This window comes from Misgurnus anguillicaudatus, chromosome 16 (assembly GCF_027580225.2).
Source record: "Misgurnus anguillicaudatus chromosome 16, ASM2758022v2, whole genome shotgun sequence".
In the NCBI taxonomy this organism is placed as follows: domain Eukaryota; kingdom Metazoa; phylum Chordata; class Actinopteri; order Cypriniformes; family Cobitidae; genus Misgurnus; species Misgurnus anguillicaudatus.
In genome coordinates this window covers 30199617-30220945 of record NC_073352.2, presented here as the reverse complement: position 1 = coordinate 30220945, position 21329 = coordinate 30199617, and the positions used below count along the sequence as shown (strand labels likewise).

The 21329-nt window shown below is 37.4% G+C and overlaps 1 protein-coding gene across 5 annotated transcripts in view; it reads right to left on the bottom strand.

The window, feature by feature from the left end:
* pdlim7 (PDZ and LIM domain 7) overlaps positions 1 to 21329 on the bottom strand; it is a 56240-nt gene that overhangs the window by 5288 nt on the left and 29623 nt on the right. For 3 of the 5 annotated variants that reach the window (XM_055177869.2, XM_055177871.2, XM_073854493.1), the window contains exons 4-9: positions 20510 to 20540; positions 19542 to 19720; positions 5268 to 5329; positions 4597 to 4834; positions 4002 to 4182; positions 174 to 294 (exon numbers count right to left, since the gene is read on the bottom strand). In XM_055177869.2, the coding sequence (XP_055033844.2) occupies positions 174 to 294; positions 4002 to 4182; positions 4597 to 4834; positions 5268 to 5329; positions 19542 to 19720; positions 20510 to 20540 (812 nt within the window). Of the gene's footprint in view, positions 1 to 173; positions 295 to 4001; positions 4183 to 4596; positions 4835 to 5267; positions 5330 to 7418; positions 8060 to 10350; positions 10388 to 11594; positions 11750 to 15528; positions 15568 to 16083; positions 16101 to 19541; positions 19721 to 20509; positions 20541 to 21329 lie in introns of those variants that run through there. The other 2 variants (XM_055177870.2, XM_073854494.1) reach the window with 2 other exon arrangements.

Genomic DNA, 21329 nt, shown 5'->3' with positions numbered 1-21329 from the left:
TGCTCCGAAATCTCCTAATCAATCTGCAGGGCCGCTGCGGAGCAGGTTTGATGTCTGAAGTGAAGTGGCAGCATTTGAATGATTAAACACCACAGGAGCCAGCGCTCTGCTCTCGGTAGGGGCTGTCGATAAGATGTGCGCCCGGGCGTGCGAGAGCGGCCGCGTTCGCTCACCTCTCTCACAGTAGGGCTCTCCCTCCTCCATGTAGAAGGCCTCGTTCCTGATGGGCATTTTGCAGGCAGCGCACAGGAAGCACTGGACGTGGTAGGTCATCTTCAGGGCATGCATGATCTCCTGCGGGGAGAAGCGAGCTGTGTTAAGGAGCTGCGCAAGGCATCTATGAATTCACACTTTGAAAATCTGTCCATCACATGCCCAAAATTTAGCCAGCTGTCCTTTCTCATCAGCTTCATCTTTTCTAATCTGGTTTCCCAGAAAGCACATTCTATCTGCATTTGGATTTCAGGCACTTTATTGATATGCATGAACTGAATGCTTTAAAAGGGATATATCATGAAAATCTGACTTTTGTATCTCGAGGGCTTCAATGAACCTAGAAAATATGAAAAAGATCAACCCAGTAAAGTAGTTTTGGTAAACCATTCTCTGCAAGCATGTGAAAAAAATAGGTCATTGAAATATGGCTCCACTTGTGATGTCAGAAGGGGATCTTATTGTAATAATAATAATACCACCCCTTAATCTGCTCTACCACAGCACTGCCATTTAGTGCAGAGAGAGAGAGAGAGAGAGAGAGAGAGAGAGCGAGCGAGCGAGAAAGTGAGCGAGAGAATTACAGCACAATTGCGTTTCAATTTCAACAAACCACCGTTATGGCGATCAGTGTTTGCAATTCATCAGCTCATTTGAATTTAAAAGGACACACATAAAAACAGCACATTTTTGCTCACACACTGCAAAAAATTATTTTCAAGAAAAAAAATTATTTGTATTTTTGTCTTGTTTTCAGTAAAATATCTAAAAAAAATTAAATTACGATGCTTTTTCTTGATGAGCAAAACACGCCAAGAAAACAAGTCCAGCTTCTAGACCAAAAATATCAAATTTAAGTTAAAAAAATCTTGAACATTTTTCCTAAACACTAAATTCAAGAAAAAATTTCCTCACCCCATTGGCAGATTTTTTTGCTTGTTTTATGCACAAAATCACTTAAATTTTATATTTTTGGTGTAAGAACAAGACTTATTTTCTTGGGTCGTTTGGCTCATCAAAAATCTTAATTTAAGAATTTTTTTATATTTTTACTGAAAACAAGACAAAAATGCTACGATTTTTTTTTCTTGAAAATAATTTTTTGCAACGTATCAGTAGTATTTTACATAGTGTTATTATCATCTGCTATTGGACCGTCATCTGGTAATTTTTTTATTGGTACACAAACCATACAGTACCTGTCTATTTTGCTTCTCAGTGTGTAGTGTTGTGTAATTGTCACATGACAATTTAATAAAATAATTTATTTTATTTATTTATAATTTATTTAATTGTAATATAAAATAATTAACTGTTTTATATCAGCTGTGATTCAGTTTGGGAACCCCTGTGCTATATGACGCTTGTAAAATCATTTCTAATTGTGACCCTGGACCTCAAAACCATAAGGGTAAATATTTTTATACATCATCTGAAAGCTGAATAAATTTGTTTGTTAGTTTGGTAGATTAGGACAATATTTGGTTGAGATCCACCTATTTGAAAATCTGGAATACGAGGTTACAAATACAAAAAATATTAAGAAAAACTCCTTTAAAAATGTCAAAAATTAAGTCCTTATACATAATGATAAATATTATAATTATATATAATTTTTTATATATTTATGGTAGGAAATTTACAAAATATCTTTATGCATATGATCTTTAGTTAATGTCCTAATGGTTTTTGGCATTAAAAAATCTATAATTTTGACCCATACAATGTATTGCTGTCTTTTTGTGGCCCAGGGTCACAATTGTAATTAAAAGATCAGTCCATTTTCTTAAAGAAATCCAGATAATTTACTCACCACCATGTCATCCAAAATGTTGATGTCATTCTTTGTTCATTGGAAAAGAAATTATGTTTTTTGAGGAAAACATTCCAGGATTTTTCTCATTTTAATGGACCCCGACACATAACAGTTTTAATGCAGTTTAATATTGCAGTTTCAAAGGACTCTAAACCATCTCAACCGAGGCATAAGGGTCTTATCTAGCGAAACAATTGTCATTTTTGACAAGAAAAAAAAATGCACTTCGACAACTTCTCGTCTTCCTCCGGTCCTGTGAGGCGCCAGCGCGACCTCACGTAATATGTCATCACGTCAAGATGACACGGATGACGTATCAAAACAACGCCCGCGGTGTTTTCAACTGTGGAGAAAGAGGACTGCTTTAAAGTTGTATGTCGAATGATACTAATTAATGTCTTTGTGTAAGTTTATTGTTTAAAATGACCTTTCCACGGTATTACGCAATTACGTGAGGTCGCGCTGGTGCGTCACAAGACCGGAGATAGACGAGAAATTGTGGTTTAAAAGTGCATATTTTTAATTTTGCTTGTAAAAAATGACGATCGTTTTGCTAGATAAGACCCTTATGCCTCGTATGGGATCGTTTGAAAGGATTCGCAAATCCTGTGAAACTCAGTTGAAACTGCAATTTTAAACGGCATTAAAACTGTTACGTGTTGGGGTCCATTGAAGTCCATTAAAATGAGAAAATCCTGGAATGTTTCCCTCAAAAAACATAATTTCTTCTCCATTGAACAAAGAAAGACATCAACATTTTGGATGACATGGTGGTGAGTAAATATCTGGATTTCTTTTAAGAAAATGGACTAATCCTTTAAATAAATTTAAAAACATTTTACAACCAACATACATGTTTCTCTCGGTAAAAGAAAATATCACTCCTATAGTCTCACTCCAGCCAGTCTCTCTGCTATCTGGATTGCCCTAAAACTTTGACTATTTGAAGTATTAAAACCATTCAGTTATTGCAAACCATATGTAAACCAAAATGTTGATGTCTTTCTTTGTTCAGTCGAGAAGAAACCATGTTTTCCGAGGAAAACATTGCAGGATTTTAATAGACACCAACAATTAAAACTTAACTAAACACGCAACAGTTCTTTTCAACGGAGCTTCAAAGGACCACAAACGATCCCAAACGAGGCACAAGGGTCCCATCCAGCAAAACGACTGTCATTTTTGACAACAAAAATAAAAAATATGCACTTTTAAAACACAACTTTTCATCTAGGTCTGGTCCAGCGCGACCTAACGTAAAATTCGTAGTGACGTAGGGAGGTCACGTGTTACATATATAAAACGCACATTTGCGGACCATTTTAAACAATAAACTGACACAAAGTCATTAATTAGTATCAGTCCACAGATAACACCGTCAGAACGGTCCTCTTTCAACACACTTGTAAACACTGGGGCGGAGTTTCGCGTTCGTCCTCTGTGACGTCATGACGTATTGCATGAGGTTACGCTGACGCTTTCAGGACCGGACCCTAGACAAGAAATTGTGGTTTAAAAGTGTATATTTGTTATTTTTATTGTCAAAAATGACAATCGTTTCGCTAGATAAGACCATTATGCCTTGTTTGGGATTGTTTATAGTCCTTTGAAAAACTGTTACGTGTTAAGTGTTAAGTGTTGGTGTCCATTAAAGTCCATTAAAATGAGAAAAATCCTGCAATGTTTTCCTAGAAAAAACATAATTTCTTCTGGACTGAACAAAGAAAGACATCAACATTTTGGATGACATGGTGGTGAGTAAATTATCTGGATTTTTCTTTTAAGAAAATGGACTATTCCTTTAACCCTTATAACCAGATATAAGACATTAGCCTTGATCTCACAGCCCCGGTCACAATTTTACGACCCATTTCACCACTCTGTATGGCTCGACCTTGAATCTGGTGTGAAAAGCTTTTCTAAAGAACTGTGTTGTGATGTTTGTGTTGTGAACAGTAGGAAATGCTGTTACCCCAGTTATCTTCTTCTTGCATTTGGCACAGTTGGGTGAATAACGGTTGTCGTAGCACTTGGTACAATAAATGGAGCCTTTTTCCTCAAAGAAGCCCCCCTCATCCAAGAGCCTTTTACACTGACAGCAAGCAAACTCCTCTGGGTGCCAGGAACGACCCAGCGCCACCACGTAGCGTCCCCTAAAACACACATACACACACATATGAACACAAATGCAAGCAACAAAAGCCTTTTGCATTTAAGTGAAAGGGTCAGCCGAGGCATCGACAGCAGGGTTTAGCACTTATAAGTGTGCAGTGTGCAAAAGTCATTCTAATGGAAATAGCAGGTCAGACGACGAAACCCACTCCATTTCGTATCGATTCTCCACGGCAGAAAGCCTGAGGATATGGTCCTATTTCTAATATGGTCGTATTTTAAGAAATATTGCTGCCTTGTGAAGTTTGACACAACCTTTTCCCCCCTCTCCGTGTTCTCTCTTAGTCTTGTAAGTAATGACATTTAGCGCCACGGTCGCCATTGATTTGGGGGTACTGTGGGTTGCTCTGATTTTAAAGTTAGTTCTGGAGTATGTCTGTAGGGGGCAGCAGTACCTAATGATCTTGTTGCACGCGGTGCAAAGCGGCGTCCGTCCGCTGGTTTCGGCTGGGCACTGCTGGGCCGCCTGCAGGATGGAGCTGCGGTTCTGCATGGGCGTGGGTTGGACAGGCTGCTTATGCTGCGTCACGGTGGTGCTGGTCTTGTCCGGGTGATAGCGGTCGGCGAAACCGGGGTCCGTTACCCACGGGGGCCGACAGGATGGACCGGAACTTGGTGGCGCTTTAGCTGGTGCTACAGTCATTTGATCAGATACAAGACAATGAAACTCCATACATTTGAAATCTCTTAAGTATGTGTCTACAGAGGCCTGTTAGTACGTACATTTATGGGCTATTAAAAGATAAGTGGAAATTAAAATTTGTATTGCTTTTATTCGGATCTATAAAAACAAATACACACGCTCCTTATAGTTTGAGAGGAGAGCAATAGGAGTGGCTGATGGTTCTCATATAAATATCAAGAGAGTGATAATTGACTTGTATTATTATCATCTTTGACTATAAACACATCAGTGGCACTTTCCCTCAAAGGCTTTTCTTATCCCATTAACAGCAGGCCTGCCCGAGCCAGCCGGGGCGTTTTGTGAACGCGTGCTTGTTTTATGAGAGTTAAGCCCTTCCCGTGGGAGCGACTGTGGATCATGAGTCAGTGTGAGAGTACTTACCTTGAACTCCATCAGGTTTGTCTGCAGGTTTGGTCTTGGCAGGACAGGAGGATACACCGTGACTGCCGAAAGAAACATTTCTACTTAGAATAAACGTTGTAAGAATAGCTGAGCCAATGACAATGCCATTAAGATACATGACACAGCTGAAGAAAACAGGTTAAAACTACTTCATACGACTACAAAACGATTTATGCAAACCTTTAAACACATACAATTGAAGCATGTACAATTTCCTATATTAAAGGGGACATTTCAAAATTTTTTAAGATGTAAAATAAATCTTTGGTGTCTCCAGAGTATGTATGTGAAGTTTTAGCTAATAAAAAAAAACATACACTGCAAAAAATTATAAAAAAAAAGTGTCTTATTTTTATTGAAAACAAGACAAAACTATCTAAAAATTCTTAAATTACAGTAAATGCTTTTTCTTCACTGCAAACAATGATTTTCAAGAAAAAAAATCACAGTTTTTCTTCCTGTTTCCAGTAAAAATATCTAAAAATTCCCAAATTAAGATGCCCCCTCCTGATGAGCAAAACGACCCAAGAAAACAAGTCCATTCCCAGACCAAAAACATCAAACCCAAGTGACCTTGTGCATAAAACAGGCAAAAATGGGGTAAGCAAATTTTTCCTGAAATTATCTTGGATTTAGTGTGTTCAAGATTTTTTGCATACCCCATTGGCATTTTTTCCGCGGGCGTTGTTTTGATACGTCATCCGTGTCATCTTGACGTGATGACATATTACGTGAGGTCGCGCTGGCGCCTCACAGGACCGGAGGAAGACGAGAAAAAATATATAAAATCCCAGATTTTCAATGTCTGGAAAAGACCTTTTAAAATTCCATGACCCGTAGGAACCCTAAACATTTAAAATTATGTAAATCACAGGTGTCCACATGTTTCATTACTAAATGTCGACAACAATACATTCAGGTCCTTAAGTTCCCTGGGTGCAAACACATCATTCACACAAATGATGTCTGTGTGCAGTCTTTTCTTTTCATGACCAGACAGTATTTAAAAAAGTGAGATTGTAAATGACAATATGCCTCTTGAAGTTTGGGTTTCTTTTCCCATTCAAAGTTGAAATGGGATACATGTTGTCATTTTAATTATCAAAAATGATCATATTAAATGTGTAATACCAATAAGTTTCTTGGCATTATTAAGTGTCCATTATCATGTTTACTTACCATCTTATCATCTAGCAAATGTTAATTTTTTTTAATACCTGTACATTTTTGTAATTTCTGTAAAAAAAAGTATATTTATTTTTCGTTTACATAGTAGTGAGCTCCATTGGATTCTGTCTATAATCTATGGAGAAGCTTTTGAGAAAGTTTTCATTTTACATTTTACTATGAAAAAAGGACATTTTCTACGATGAAAAAGAGACTTTTAAAGTTTGTCAACTTTTAGGAGTACACTAGCTAAAACCTCAAAGCAACCAGACATGAATTAAAAGCCTCTCATTGTGATTTAACTACGTCATTAAAATAATTCATCTGTGATTTTTAGACAAGCACAGTCTAAGATTTCGGTAACACTTTACAATAAGGTTGTATTTGTTAAAGGCGGGGTGCATGAGCTCTGAAAGCCAATGTTGACATTTGAAATCACCTAAACAAACATGCCCCTACCCCAATAGAATCGGATCTTCTTTTGATAGATAAACACCCCCCTTACTGCTCATTGGCTACAAGTGTGTTTTGGTAATCGGCCCGACTCCCTTTTCCAATGTGTTTTTCAAAAATCATGCACCCCGCCTTTAACATTAGTTAATGCTTTTGTTAATGTGAACGTACAATGAGCAATACTTTTACAGCATTTATTAATCTTAGATCATTTTAATTTCAGCATTTAATAATACATTTTTTAAATCAAAAGTTGTAATTGTTAACATTACTAAATGCACAATGAACTACAATACGGACTTATTGTAAAGTGTTACCGAGATTTTTTGGCTTTGTTCCAAAACCAAATCAGCATACACTGGCAATATTACAAGAATCTACAAACAACATATATGTTACAAAATGTATCATTTTACCAAATATACCAAAGCAGCATGTCTACTTGAATGAAACATGCTCAAAATATTTAAATGAAAAGTTGAACAGGCAGAGGTTAAAAAAAGACGCCAGCGAGTTTCACAGTGTTTTATGTACTCAAGAGACACAAGTCAACAGATTGTCTTTTCACCTCCTACTGGAGAGAAAGCCAGAGAAAGAACGATCAGATGACATCAAAATGGTGATTTATGTTAAATTACAGGGAGAAAAAAGAAAGAATACAAAGGAAAAGAAAAGAAATGACAGGAGTGCAACAGTGATGATAACTCCTCTGAACAACCATAAAAATAATAATAACAAAACAACATGATTACCAGTTAGAGAAACTGTACCATTTGAAAGAGACTATGACAGACCAACATCATTCAGATACTCCCAACAAAACTTGATGTAGGGCTCAGTTTGCATGGATTTCCGACCAAGTCTGCGTTGCTCACTTTTGTTTTTGCCATTTTTACTTGAATTTTTTTTTTTTATGTTCCCTTACTCCCCCATTTTTTTGCCCTGTTATAGCTGGGGTCGATGTTCACCCATAGCCGACACGTGTTGCTTCAGCAATGCGCTTGTATCTAGCGCGGCTGTATCTCGGCCACCTGTTAGCCGGGAGGCAAAACGTTCAGGACTAGATGTTGAGGGCACGGGCGGATCTCTCGTGGTGCCAGTCTCTCAGCCTGGCATAGCGAGGACTCTGAATCTCAGTGAGGAACTTTTCCCTGCCGATCCGTGCACGCCACAGGACAGAGAGTATAGGACAGGGAAGAAAAGAAAGGAAATTAGGAGACAGAAAGGAAAAAAGGAGACTTTTACACTCTTCAAAATAAAGATGCTTAAAAGGTTCTTCACAGTGATGCCAAATAGGAGAACCATTTTTGGTTCTTCCAAAAACCGTTCATACTTTTTTAGAATCTTCTATGGTATCGTGAAGCACCTTATTTTTAAGAGTGTATGCCAACATATACTGTAGTGAAAAAACAAAACTTAAGGGGCATGTACACCAAATCGTTTAAACGTGGCTGAAAACGCCAGGCAGACACCGTCCATGGGCGAGTGCCTGCGTTTTTTTTTCAACGTGGCGCTTTGGTTGCTCTGATACTTCTGCTTTGTTTATCAGTCATTGAAACGATGCACCGGTTGGTCGTTGTTATATTTGTCCCACCGTCATCCACTGTGATTGGACGGCTGAGTGAGAAGTGAGCTGAGCGTCAACCGAAGTTGAACATTTTACTCTGAATGCAAAAATAAAACGCAGAGCGTCGGCGATCAGCGCAGACAAAAGTCGACAGTTGCTGACGTTTTTGAAAAGGGCAGCGCTTCCATTGGAAACAATTTAAAGGTGCAGTGTGTAATTTTTAAAAGGATCTCTTGACAGAAATGCAAAATAATATACAAAACTATATTATCAGGGATGTATATAGACCTTTTTATAATGAACCGTTATGTTTTTATTACCTTAGAATGAGACGTTTTCATCTACATACACAGAGGGTCCCCTTATGTGGTAGTCGCCATTTTGTGCCGCCATGTTTCTACAGAAGCCCTTAAGCCCTTTTTTTACTAAGTTGTCTCCGTCAAAAACATGTTTTTCCGGTGGTAGCTACCGTAGCTTCTCTATGCGTTTCAAAAGCGAGGGGTGAGCAGTGGACTGAGCTGTTGGTTGCAATTCGCAACCTCAACACTAGATGCCGCTAAAATTTACACACTGCACCTTTAAAGCATATGCTGGCCACAGACGTAAACGGCTTGGTGTACACGCCCCTTAAGTGTGCAAGAGAATAAATAGAGAACAAAAGAGATAGAAATGATGTAGAATATTAAATATAAAGCCGTGATCTATTTAGAAAAATCACACAGCATAGTGTTTCTGTAGCTTAACTAACGCCATCTCATGGCAATTCGTATGTATTTTGCAAGGTGGCTAATTTGTATTATAATTCGTATACATTTTTGTACGATTTGCCTTTGCCCATTTAACGTTGGGGTGGGGTTAGGGGCAGCATTTTGCTTTTTTATTATTATCGTACGTTTTTGCACGATTAAAATTAATAAGAATAAGCCAACTCTTAAAAAGGACAACACCACCGTTTTTCAATATGTTCTTACCTTTACTTAGATGAATTAATACTCATGTAACGGTCTTTAAATAGGGAAAACATGGACGTGTTTGGTGGCTTCTAAATTCATCCCTGTTTGGATCCATAGGAATGAATGGGGCTAGGCTAAATGCTAACACATTCACGAGGCGCTGTACAAAGATTAAAAGTGCATGCATTGAAAAAAGATAGAGATGTATCAATTCGTCGAAGTTCAGAACATAGTAAAATATTGAAAAACGGTGGTGTTCTCCTTTAAAATATGTACGAATTCTCATGAGATCAGACAGGCTCAAATGGAAGAGCATTGTGTTAACATAACGTTACAAATGTCATGGGTTTCGATTAACCTGCCACAAAAAGTACACTCTTAAAAATAAAGGTGCTAAAAAGGTTCCTCACAGTGATGCCATAGAAGAACCATTTTTGGTTCCTCAAAGTACCATTCAATCAAAGGGACCATTACTTTCATACCCGTTTAGAACCTTTTATCACTACCTTTTGGTTCTTCAGATGATAAAGGTTCTTTAAGGAACCATTCAGACAAAAATGGTTCTTCTATTGGATCACGTAGCACCTATATTTTTTAAGAGTATAGTATGTGCCATAAAGGCTATGCATTGTATCCAACACATGGGAGCTATGAAAAAAGCACCAAAGTTATGTTACATAAGAAACACCCAATGGGCAATGTGTCAAACTATGCAAAAGATGGGTGTTCGAATTTTGTGGTTGTAAAGATTTCAGAGATTTATACTGCAACTGGAGGGATCAAAAAATGTGGATCAAAGCATATTTTCCTCCGCAGAGACCTGATCGTCGCGAGCTCTTAATGAGCACGTGCGAAAGGTCAGAGCCGGCGGTTTTTAATGCATCAAACTGCAGACCATTAACAAGTTCACACGGATCTTTACCTGGATTTTTTCATGTTCTCATCATCTGGGTCCTGCACTAAGAAAAGCACGAGAGATACAAATCAGACCAACGCTTAAACAAACAAACAGACAAACATTCACTGCTGGTCTGTGAAAAGCAGTCGAGCACTTATCCATTGCCTTTTAAAAGGTACCACCTCATCGTATGCTGTATGTTAATACGAGAATCAATCCCACGAGATGCGGCAACAACGATCGACTGAATATTGCACTTTACTATCACTTAGACGAGAGCAAAATCACAACCGCTTCAGCTTCAGACAGCATAAAGCATATCTCAGCAATAACCCTTTAAGCTATAGATAGACGACATTTTCCACTCCCTTATGATCTTACTCTCAATATCAGATGAGCGCTGCTGCGGTCCTTTAGGATATGCTTTTATGCCCTCCTACACTAAGATTAGTCTGTCACTAAGTAAAGATGGGATTTGGTAAGGGAGAAGTGGTTTAACTTAGGAGCTGGGCGGTATGGTGGTATAGACAGAGAGATTTTACAGTATTATAATATTATTACTGCGGTATATCCTTGTTGTGCTTCTGTCAGCAATTTTATGACTTTAAAAGTGATTTCTCCAAATCACATATTTTCTTATCATCTTATTCTATAATGGTATTTTATTATTATTATTATTTTTTTTGTTGTATTTTATTGCCTCATTTCTAATATTTACTTGGAGTGATATGCAAGTCTTGTCAGCTTTCTTAAACTGCAAGTTGTATCCTGTGTATAACCGTGTATGACAAATAAACAAACTGAATTGAATTATATAACACAAAGCAGATGTTTTTATACCGAAGCCAGACTTGTATGATTTGTTATAAATACTGTTTTTATTATAAACTTGCAAACCAAGCAGGGTTTCCTCAAACAAAAAAGATTAAGCACTTATTTACCTTCCATACCACTAAATGGATTTTCAAAATAATGCGTAGTCGTTTAAAAATATGACATTATGGACTACATTTCCGGTGCAGATTACTATTGTAATGCATACGGTTAGTGTGATATACAATTATTCACGCCATAATTTAAGATTTTGCTCATACCACCCCTCTGACTTTTTCCACATTATACCAAATCCTTGAGAAATGATCTACTTCTTTCCAAGTGAACCCGTTGACATGAATGATCTAAGATGCTGAAACCCCAAATGAAAGGCAAAAGTGCTCTATGTGCAGACGCAGCGCTGACAGACTGTGGTCTGAACGTGTCTGTCTTACTGAAGTCAGTTCCCGTGAGCTGGGCCAGGATTCGGAAAGAGCGAGACTGGGTGGTGCCGGTGCGTGGCTGCCAATCCTCCGTATTCTCGATCAGTCTCTTCTTACCGCGATAGTTGGGGATGAAACAGGGCGCGTTTTCCAGCCGCAAACCGTGCCTGTACACATGAGCTTTCGTCACCTCTCTCATTTACATTTAAACGCAACACACCACAAAACTTTGGCAAATTAGCTCACGTAATGCGTGCAATGCAGTAAGATACTCGCCTTGTGGGGGATTATATAATTGAAGGTATATATGCTGTCCAAAGTCATTGGGCTCTATCTTACACCCGGCGCAATGCAGCGCAATGCGCGACGCAAGTGTCTTTCGCTAGTTTCCACCCTAATTTTCACGTTTAGCGCCGCGTTGTTTGGATGGCGAGTGCATTTGCGCCCCCTTTTGCGCCCATGGGCGTTCTGGTCTGGGGGTGAGGTGTGTTCGGGCGCATTGTTGGCGCGTTGCTATTTTGAGGCAACTAAAATAGACTACGCCATTGACCAACAAAAACCTGGTCTAAAGTCTAAAGTCAATGGCGCAATGTGTTTTATGTTATTTAAAGAGCGCATTAGTAAAATGCGCCTATAAACGGGAGGACAACGCGGGTTTGCTTATCACAAAGTACATGAATGCGCAGCAGCACAAAAATGCTTTTAAATATGAAAGATTAAAGGATTGAATGTAAAAGATTATTATTGAGTCTCTTAAATTGCATAAATGAGGACTGATTATGAGACGTTAGAAGGCGCAAAGAGCTGCTTCACCTGCAGCCTGGTAAGTAAATAAATGCTTTGCTTTGAACAAATGCATCTGTTTTTAAATGTTTTTTTTTAATGCTACCTCACGGATTTATTGTATATGATGTACCTGTGGATATGGTGAGATGAGAAACATTTGTAAGTAATGCTTAAAAAAACTTTTTGCTAAAAAAACCGCTGTCCAAAGTGCTGAAACGTGAGGAGAGCCGTTTGTAAATTCTTTATCTCCTGTTTGTTACAAATAAAGTATTTTTAGAGTACAAACATTTTCTTACATACTTGTAAATTATTTTTTGATAATAGTGGATAGCCATACATTTAAAGCAATTACAAGCCTGCTTTTTACTTCCATGACTAAAAGAAAACTGGTTTTAAAGGTTTTAATAAAAAAATAACAATTTCAATACAAGTGAAAAACAACACATTTTTTTTTAACATTAATCTTAAACTGGGGATCTTCTTCCTCCGCTTAGTTTTTCAGTTTACAAAGTTCGTCATCTAAATAGGGATTAGACATAGCGCCAGCGCAACTTGCTTTTAAAGGGAATGAGAGCTGTGACTCTCATTGGTTTACTGCACGTTACGCCCAAAATACTCCCATTACAATAGGACCTACCCTTTTCGACCATGCGCTCGGCGCAAAAAACATTTTTCCCGTCGTTAAATTAGCAAAAGTGGATTCGGACACGCCCATTTAGACGTTGCGCTGTGCGCTTTAGACAATGCGCTTAGATCGTTAAAATAGGGCCCATTATTTTTAATGTTTATATTTTTAATCATTTGGCACTCATTGTCATGGATCATAAGATGTTATAGGCCATAACAATATAACATTTTCTTAAAAGTGTCAACTCTGTTACTGTCAACTCTGTTACTGTCAACTCTGTTACTGTCAACTCTGTTACTGTCAACTCTGTTACTGTCAACTCTGTTACTGTCAACTCTGTTACTGTCAACTCTGTTGCTGTCAACTCTGTGTTACCGTCAACTCTGTGTTACCGTCAACTCTGTGTTACCGTCAACTCTGTTATCAAGGTAGAGTAACAGTGTTGACAGTCATATAAATGTATGTGCAAGAAAAATGTTTTTCTCTGATTATGACTGCCGGTCCTGTTACATACTGTCAACTCTGTTACTCTACCTTGGTAACAGAGTTGAAAATAACAGGATTGACACGGACTAATTCAGACAACAGTAAATCATGATTTTCAGCTAAACTGAAAATATGAGTACCAAAAAATAACAATGACAATGAGTAGCAAATTATTAAAATAAATTTTTAAAAAATTAAAAATTGAACACCAAATGTACTTGCAATTATAAAATCACCCTTATAGCCACAAAACATGCTGTAAGTGCAGATCCAAAGTCAGATGTTGCTAGAGTAAATTAATTCACTTTCAAAAAATTACCATGGTAACTTTTTTGACAAAATACAATAGTTATAAAAAACGGCGCTTCAACACAAAATTTGCTGCCATGATATTAAGGTGTTATGGATGGTTGCCAAGCCATAGCTAGAAGGTTACTTTCTAGTCCAAGTTAAACTACCCCACATCCCAAAAGTCGTCTTGTTGTTGTACAGACACATTGATTTGAAGGTTTTTTATTTATTTATTTAATTTTATATCATTAAAAGTATGTCCAAAGTCCTAAGTCATTAATTTTAATGTTTATATTTTAATCATTTGGCACTCATTGCCATAAATCATAAGATGTTATAGGCCATAGCAATATAACATTTCCTTGAAAATGTCTTGTCAACTCTGTTACCAAGGTAGAGTAAGTGTGTTGACAGTCATGTATAAGTGTGTAATAAAAATGTGTTTCTCTGATTATGACTGGCAGTCCTGTTACATGCTGTCAACTCTGTTACTCCACCTTGGTAACAGAGTTGACAGTAACAGAAATGACACAGACTAATTCAGAGTTCAGACAACAGTAAATCATGATTTTCAGCTAAACAAGACACTTTTACTGAAAACATGAGTACCAAAAAAAAGACAATGAGTAGCAAATTATTAAAATAATTAAAAAACATGTTGTTTTACAGATACATTCATTTAAATGTTTTTTTTATTTATTTGATTTTATATCATTAAAAAGTATGTCCACAGTCCTAAGTCATAATTTTTAATGTTTATATTTTTAATCATTTGGCACTCATTGTCATGGATCATAAGATGTTATAGACCATAACAATATAACATTTACTTAAAAGTGTCTTGTCAAATCTGTTACAGTCAACTCTGTTACCAAGGAAGAGTAACAGTGTTGACAGTCATGTATGTGTGTGTAATAAAAATGTGTTTCTCTGATTGAAACAAGAAAATATGAGTACCAAAAAAAAAACAATGAGTAGCAAATTATTAAAATATATATATTTTTAAACTAGTTAATTAATTAATTAATTAGAAAATACAATAGTTATAAGAAACAGTGCTTAACAACACAAAATTTGCTGCCATGATATTAAGGCGTTATGGATGGTTGCTAAGCCAAAGCTAGAAGGCTACTTTCTGGTCCAAGTTAAACTACCCCACCACATCCCAAAAGTCTCCATGTCGTTTTACAGATAAATTTTGATTTGCCGGTTTTATCTTCGACCAAGTCAAAAATCTCAAGTCTAAATATTCAGTAAGGTAATAATAGATGCGAGACGAGATACAGTGCACACCCAATATTACGCTGCGTACATGCATGCACGCATACATGCATCCATACATATAATAAATGATCATGGGGTACATGGAGCTTTTACAACATTCTTGTCACTTGATAAAAACTACTATGATTACCATGGTACATTTTTGAAAAAAGTTAGCCGGTTCAGATTACAGGCACATGAGATTTATGACTACATGCACAAAAAACCCACACAAAACTAAAACTGCAGTTCAAGTTCAGCAAGACCGTCTCAATCTCAAACGAATCCACAGAGAGCTAGATTTGCTAATGGCTTGAAATGACCCAGCGAAAGTGTCGCCTTTCAATAAAGTTCAACTACTGAGTAAAAAAAAGCGCTAAGATAAACATGGTCAGATGTCCTCGAAAGCAAAACCACACAAAAGTGAGTTTATTAGTGAGGTCAGTAGCAGGTCTGTGTTCATTCAGCTTGTGCATTAGATCCAGCACTTACTTTCCCTCAGGGTACAACTCCTCATAAAACGTTTCGACTCTAATGAACGACAGAGTGGAAGAAGAAAAAGGATAGTGAAAGGAAACGAAGCACAAAAAAATACAGAGAGAAAAAGTGAGATCAGAACAACGAGATACACAATGGTGTCCATGAAGAGAGCCTGACTTTACAACTATTACAGTCTGAAACATCAATGAAAGACTAAAGCTGTACATCCAAACCGATCCATTATTGAATAATTACACAGCGGGACGTTACTCTGCCGTCTCCGAAAGCTTTGGTGTTTCTGTAGCTCAATTGGTAGAGCATTACAATTAGCAGTACCAAAGGTCATGGGTTTGATTCCATTTAACTGATAAAATGTAAAGCTTGAAGTCGCTTTGGATAAAAAGTGTCTGCAAAATATAAATGAAGGCCAATCGTGTAAGAAGGCAAGCTTGCGAAAGAGAAGAAAAATTACATTTAGGAAAACACTGGAGGCTGAGGTTTGATAGCCAAAAATAATAATTGCACACATTTCTCAGAGCATTGAGGGAAATAAAGACATTTACTAACTTCTCAGGAGCTTCCATCTGTGGAATAACAAAAGAGATAAAAAGAAAGATAGAGAAGAGTTTAAGAAATATTGTTATGTGGTAACAAAGAATGCATAACATTCAGAAAAATGAGATGAAGAGACAAACATAGCAACAGAAACACACTGATGGGTTTCTTGCAGAAAAATCACACACACATGCTTAGTAGAAAACAGCAAAGTCAGCAAAGCTCTACCTCCTATTAAAAAAAGTCAAAGGATCCTTCACCACACTTTATTATAGCATATCCCAGAAGCAGCCTTTTAGCCAAATATGACATCTCACTGGCACTGCACTAAAAATATTAAGTCATTTCAGCGTTTCTAGCCGATTAAAAGGTTTTTGAGCGGAGCAGAACTAAAAAGTTCATTCATTACAGAGTTTTCTATGACACTACTAACCAATTTTAAAAAATGACATGAACATACGTGAAAACCGAAGCTAGAGCCATTTTTTGTGATTTACCGTTTTCTATATAAAATCATCCTATATAATGTAAAGAAAATAATAATGTAACCTTGATATGTTTAATATTGACTGAGTAAAATCATATCAAAGATTGAAATCAATGATTGAGATGAAACTATGATGGCCCAACATCAGATTACAAGACTGCAGTCTGGATTTCAAAGACAGGGTCACACATAAACAATAAGTTCTTCATGTTCACACTATAAATCTGACATTGAAAATTAGAAAAAATAGTGTACTATACTGAGATCTTAAACTAGAAATAAATGCATATATGATATTAAATGTAAAATATATGAAGAGAGCTCAGCTGCAAAACCCTCTAAATGCATTTATCAGACTTTAGATTTTGCCAACAAACCATTTTTTCTGAATGGCCTAAGGGGGGGATTAATCAGATTTTAAGCGAAAGTATTAGATGAACGTATAATATGTCCCAAGAGCATTCGGTTAATATCATGATCTAATTTCTGAAGGAGGTGGCATTAGCGGTTTTTGCATCTGAGCTCCTCGTATATATTTGAGATTCTGTCTTAGCTCATCAACCAAAACAAGTTGGGTACACTGTCAAAAATAAAGGTACAAAGCTGTCACTGGGGCAGTACCCTTTAAAAAAGGTCCTAATATGTACCATTTACGTACAAATATGTACCTTTAAAGGTACATTTTGGCAGTTCAAAGTACTAATATGTACTCTTTGGGTACAAAGGTGTACCTTTTTGAAAGGGTACTGTCCCAGTGACAGCTTTTGTACCTTTATTTCTGACAGTGTAGGTTACTCAAAATAAGTATTTAATTAATAGTTACTAATGACATCTTTAATCATGTAATTCGATTAATTAGATTAAACACTCTCTCCAAAAAGAATTTAATTACTTACTACTAATTACTTTCTAAATCCTATTTAGTAATAATACAAAGATATGCGTAAAACAGCTCGAATAAATTATATAAAAGTACATCAATTACTCTGGTCACACTTTTAAAGGTCCAATTCTCCCTATTAACTAACTATTACCTGCCTCAATATACTAATAATTACTCCTTATTAATATTTAGTAAAGTAGTTGTTAAGTTTAAGTATTGGTGGGAGTATTGAGTATAGATTAAGGATGTAGAATAAGGTGTTTTTTTTCAAACCCTGGGGGTTTGGGCTGATATTGGCTTAACTTAGCACCCTCTTACATTTTTACTACGCTTGTATGGTTAATCTTAACCGCTGTATTCTACTGTTTATGATTTTTCCTGCATCTATTAATGTAAAGCTGCTTTGAAACAATTAAACAATTGGTAAAAGCGCTATATAAATAAAATTGAATTTTGCAGAATCTGGCATTCATATGTGCTTTTTAAGTTGTAATAAACAGACAATATTGCAGTAATATTAATGCTAATAATAAGCAACTAGTTAATAGTGAGAATTGTAAACTATACTAGTGTGTTACCATTATCCTTGTTAACTCGGCAAAGTATTTAAAGTGAGAAGGACACATAAAAAACATGCATTTGACCTTAGCCTTTAAATGTTTTGATGTTAAATCCACTATTGTATTATATCATTGATCTACAGTATTTACTTCAATTACATCAGAGGTAACTTATTAAATTACTGCGTAATCCCGTACTTTATGGTAATTACTGAGTAAGTACTTACACCCAACACTGGTTATTACTGTGTTTACCTGAATAGTCTACATTTATTTTTCTACTTTTACTTAATAGGGGTGATAATAAGGGTTAACAATAAAAATAAAAGCATTTTACTATAAACATTTGGACCCTAAAGTTTTTTTTATACATACATCCATCCATGCACTTGTTATCTCCAACTCAAGGGGATTTTTCAAACAAGCAATAGCGCCCCTTAGAGTAAACAGCTGTAAAAACAAGCTTGCCGGCATGCAGTGCTGTAAACACGGTGAGAACGCTGACGTGACTCTGATCTTCAGAAAACATGAAGACCTGAGGTGAAAACATCCTCCAAACACTCCAAGAGCAACAATTCAACCTCTTTCCATAACACTCCCATTCCCAGTATTCAATTGAAGGTTGTGTCACAGTTAGGGAATTTCATATTTCTCATTTTGGAACAAAACAACAAGGACACGTTTGTGAATAAAACATTACATTCGTGGAATGTATTTGTGAGGAACGCTGTGCTAAGGAGGAGCCTTTCCAAATTAGACTGTTAAGTAATTCGGCACCGGGACCCATTACGGCACGTTAAGGGCTCAGCACATTTTATAGGAGGGTCTCGTCTATAAACAGCCACGGACAACATCAAGTCGTCGCCTAAAGTCAGATCTGACCTCTCTCAAACAGCTAGACACAAACATTTAAACCCGCTTATGCTAAAAAATCTACTAAAAACAATGATTTTATTAGACTTGACCGCTAACATATGTTATTTTGAGCTTAAATAAAAGCGCTTGTTAAAATGCAAAATCTTTGGTGCGAAAAAAATGCAGACTGTCCCTGCAAAGGGATGATGAAGAATAAAATAGAAGAGGAAAACAGACAAAGATCACATTTTTGAGCTGATCCCGAAACAGAGGACGTCTGGTCATGAAGGGTGGCAATGTGACCTGTTCCTTCCCACACGGAAAACAGACACAGCTGTTTAAAGCCACACGGTTTATTACAAGCACAAATCCAAAAACACTTCAACTCAGTGACCCTAAATCTGCTTCCACGCTTTGCAATGCAAGAACACTACACTAAAAGTCAACAAACTGAAGATAAAAGTATAATTTCTCTCGCATCTAGACGTCTTTTGGGAAATGCGCTCACCACAGGAATTCTGGGAGGCTCGGCCGTTGTTACTCAGCGCTGAGATATTGCCGTTTCATGAGAAACATGAGGCCCTTGGGAAATGAGTCTCATTATTGTGGACTGAGCTCATGGCGAATGTCCCACGGCTTTTAAGAGAGATTATGAGCCAGAGTCTCTGGCTGGCCGGTCACCTACCCATTGCTGCTCGGCACCTGCGAGCTGGAGTTAAGCTTGGGGGCGTACGACACCGGCTTGATGATGGGTCCTTTGCCGCCGTTGCCGGTAGGTGCGGAGAACGGCCGTGCCATTTTGTTTATGGCTGTGCTAGGTGCGAACGAGTACTTGGGTTGACTGGATGCAGGCGTGAGCGTATCCTGAGAAAAAAGACACAGAGTGCAAAAGCAACACCATGCATGTCAGACCGTGCAAACACACACATTTTCATATTAGTGGAAATACACATAAATGCACAATCCTAGATGTGGTTTTAATGTTCAAATCTCTCCAAAATGAAAAGATTGCAGAGGTAAAGGTGTGAATTGTCTCAATGTCTTCTCGCAGGAAATTACAGTACAAGCTCGGTGAAAGTGCAGAAAGGGTCGTTTAAGAGGCGTGAACACACCCTAGGCACAAATATTTATCTTGAGACGAGGCCAAGGTCCGTCTTAAACAACCTTCTTGTATTCCTGCTGCTCTCAGCACATGATTGTGTTGAAAGCATAACTATAATCTGATATGACTTGAATTATAACTCTGGTCATGCTATGGTTAACTGCGGCCACGTGGGGGCGCCATTTCTCCCACACATTTTCTTTTAGCTATTCAGATATGTTTTCAAGCTATGAAAATATTAATAATATCTGGGGTTGTGCATTCTGTTAACTCCTCTGTAAACAAGACCAGGAGAAATCTGTCACATTTATATCAGGCAAAGACACGATGCACCCGAGCTTTCACAACAACAAAAAACCCAGCAGGAAATGTGCATTAGCAGTTAGGTTATAAAGCATTGCTCGTGTGAGCAAAACAAAAACACAGAAGAAAAATATTTCATAGAAACAAAAGTAAAACCCATTCAAATGCATTTTAGATAAGGGGAACTGCTGGGGTGATGTTTTGAAAGCTCGGTGGTCCTGTCAGACAAAGAGAAAATTGTCTCTTACCTTCTGCTCTCCAATGGTTGGATTATAAGCTCTGGAGAGAAAATAAAAGACAGAGAGAAAAGTCACTAAAACACATTCATAAAATTTCACCATAAACACTAATTAAGAGACTCTAATAGATATTTGTGCACTCATGGGAATTATATCTGCTTTCTCTGGCTCCAGATCCTATTTTATCAGCCTGAATGAAATGTTGCAGCTGTACAGTGCGAATAAATGACCGACTGCGGTTCAATCGCTTTGATTCACATATAATTCAAACGTGGGGAATAGAAACATATCTGCAGTGAATCACAATGATAGATTTCTGAGTCAAAATAAACACAGCTGACATCAATTCACCAAAAGGCAACAAATCCAATAAAGTCTCTCTTTACTGATTCTTCCTTTAAGTACAACAGTACTGTATGCCAAACATATAATAGTGCCAAAAAAGGTAATACAAATATATGAATTATTCACTGGGTTCCCACACCTTAGTTAACTTCAAATTCAAGGACCTTTCAAGGACTTTCCAGGTCTAATACTCTCAAATTCAAGGACTAAATGTGTGGACACATTTCAAGTGATAGCAAGGTTACATCGTGTTATCTTTTAAGACACATCGTTACACTTCCCTTTGGAGGGAACTTGCGCTGCGTCACTGCGGTGACACTTTGGAGACGCCTCCAGGGGTAAGTGCGTCTGAATGTGTATATCAAATTCAACCAATGATGAGGCTTAGCGACAAAGACAGGGTGACGCGGGAGCCTGGAAGTATTTCGCTATCTGAAATATTGCCAAAGACGGCGATACAGGAAGTATGGCAAGGGAGACGCAG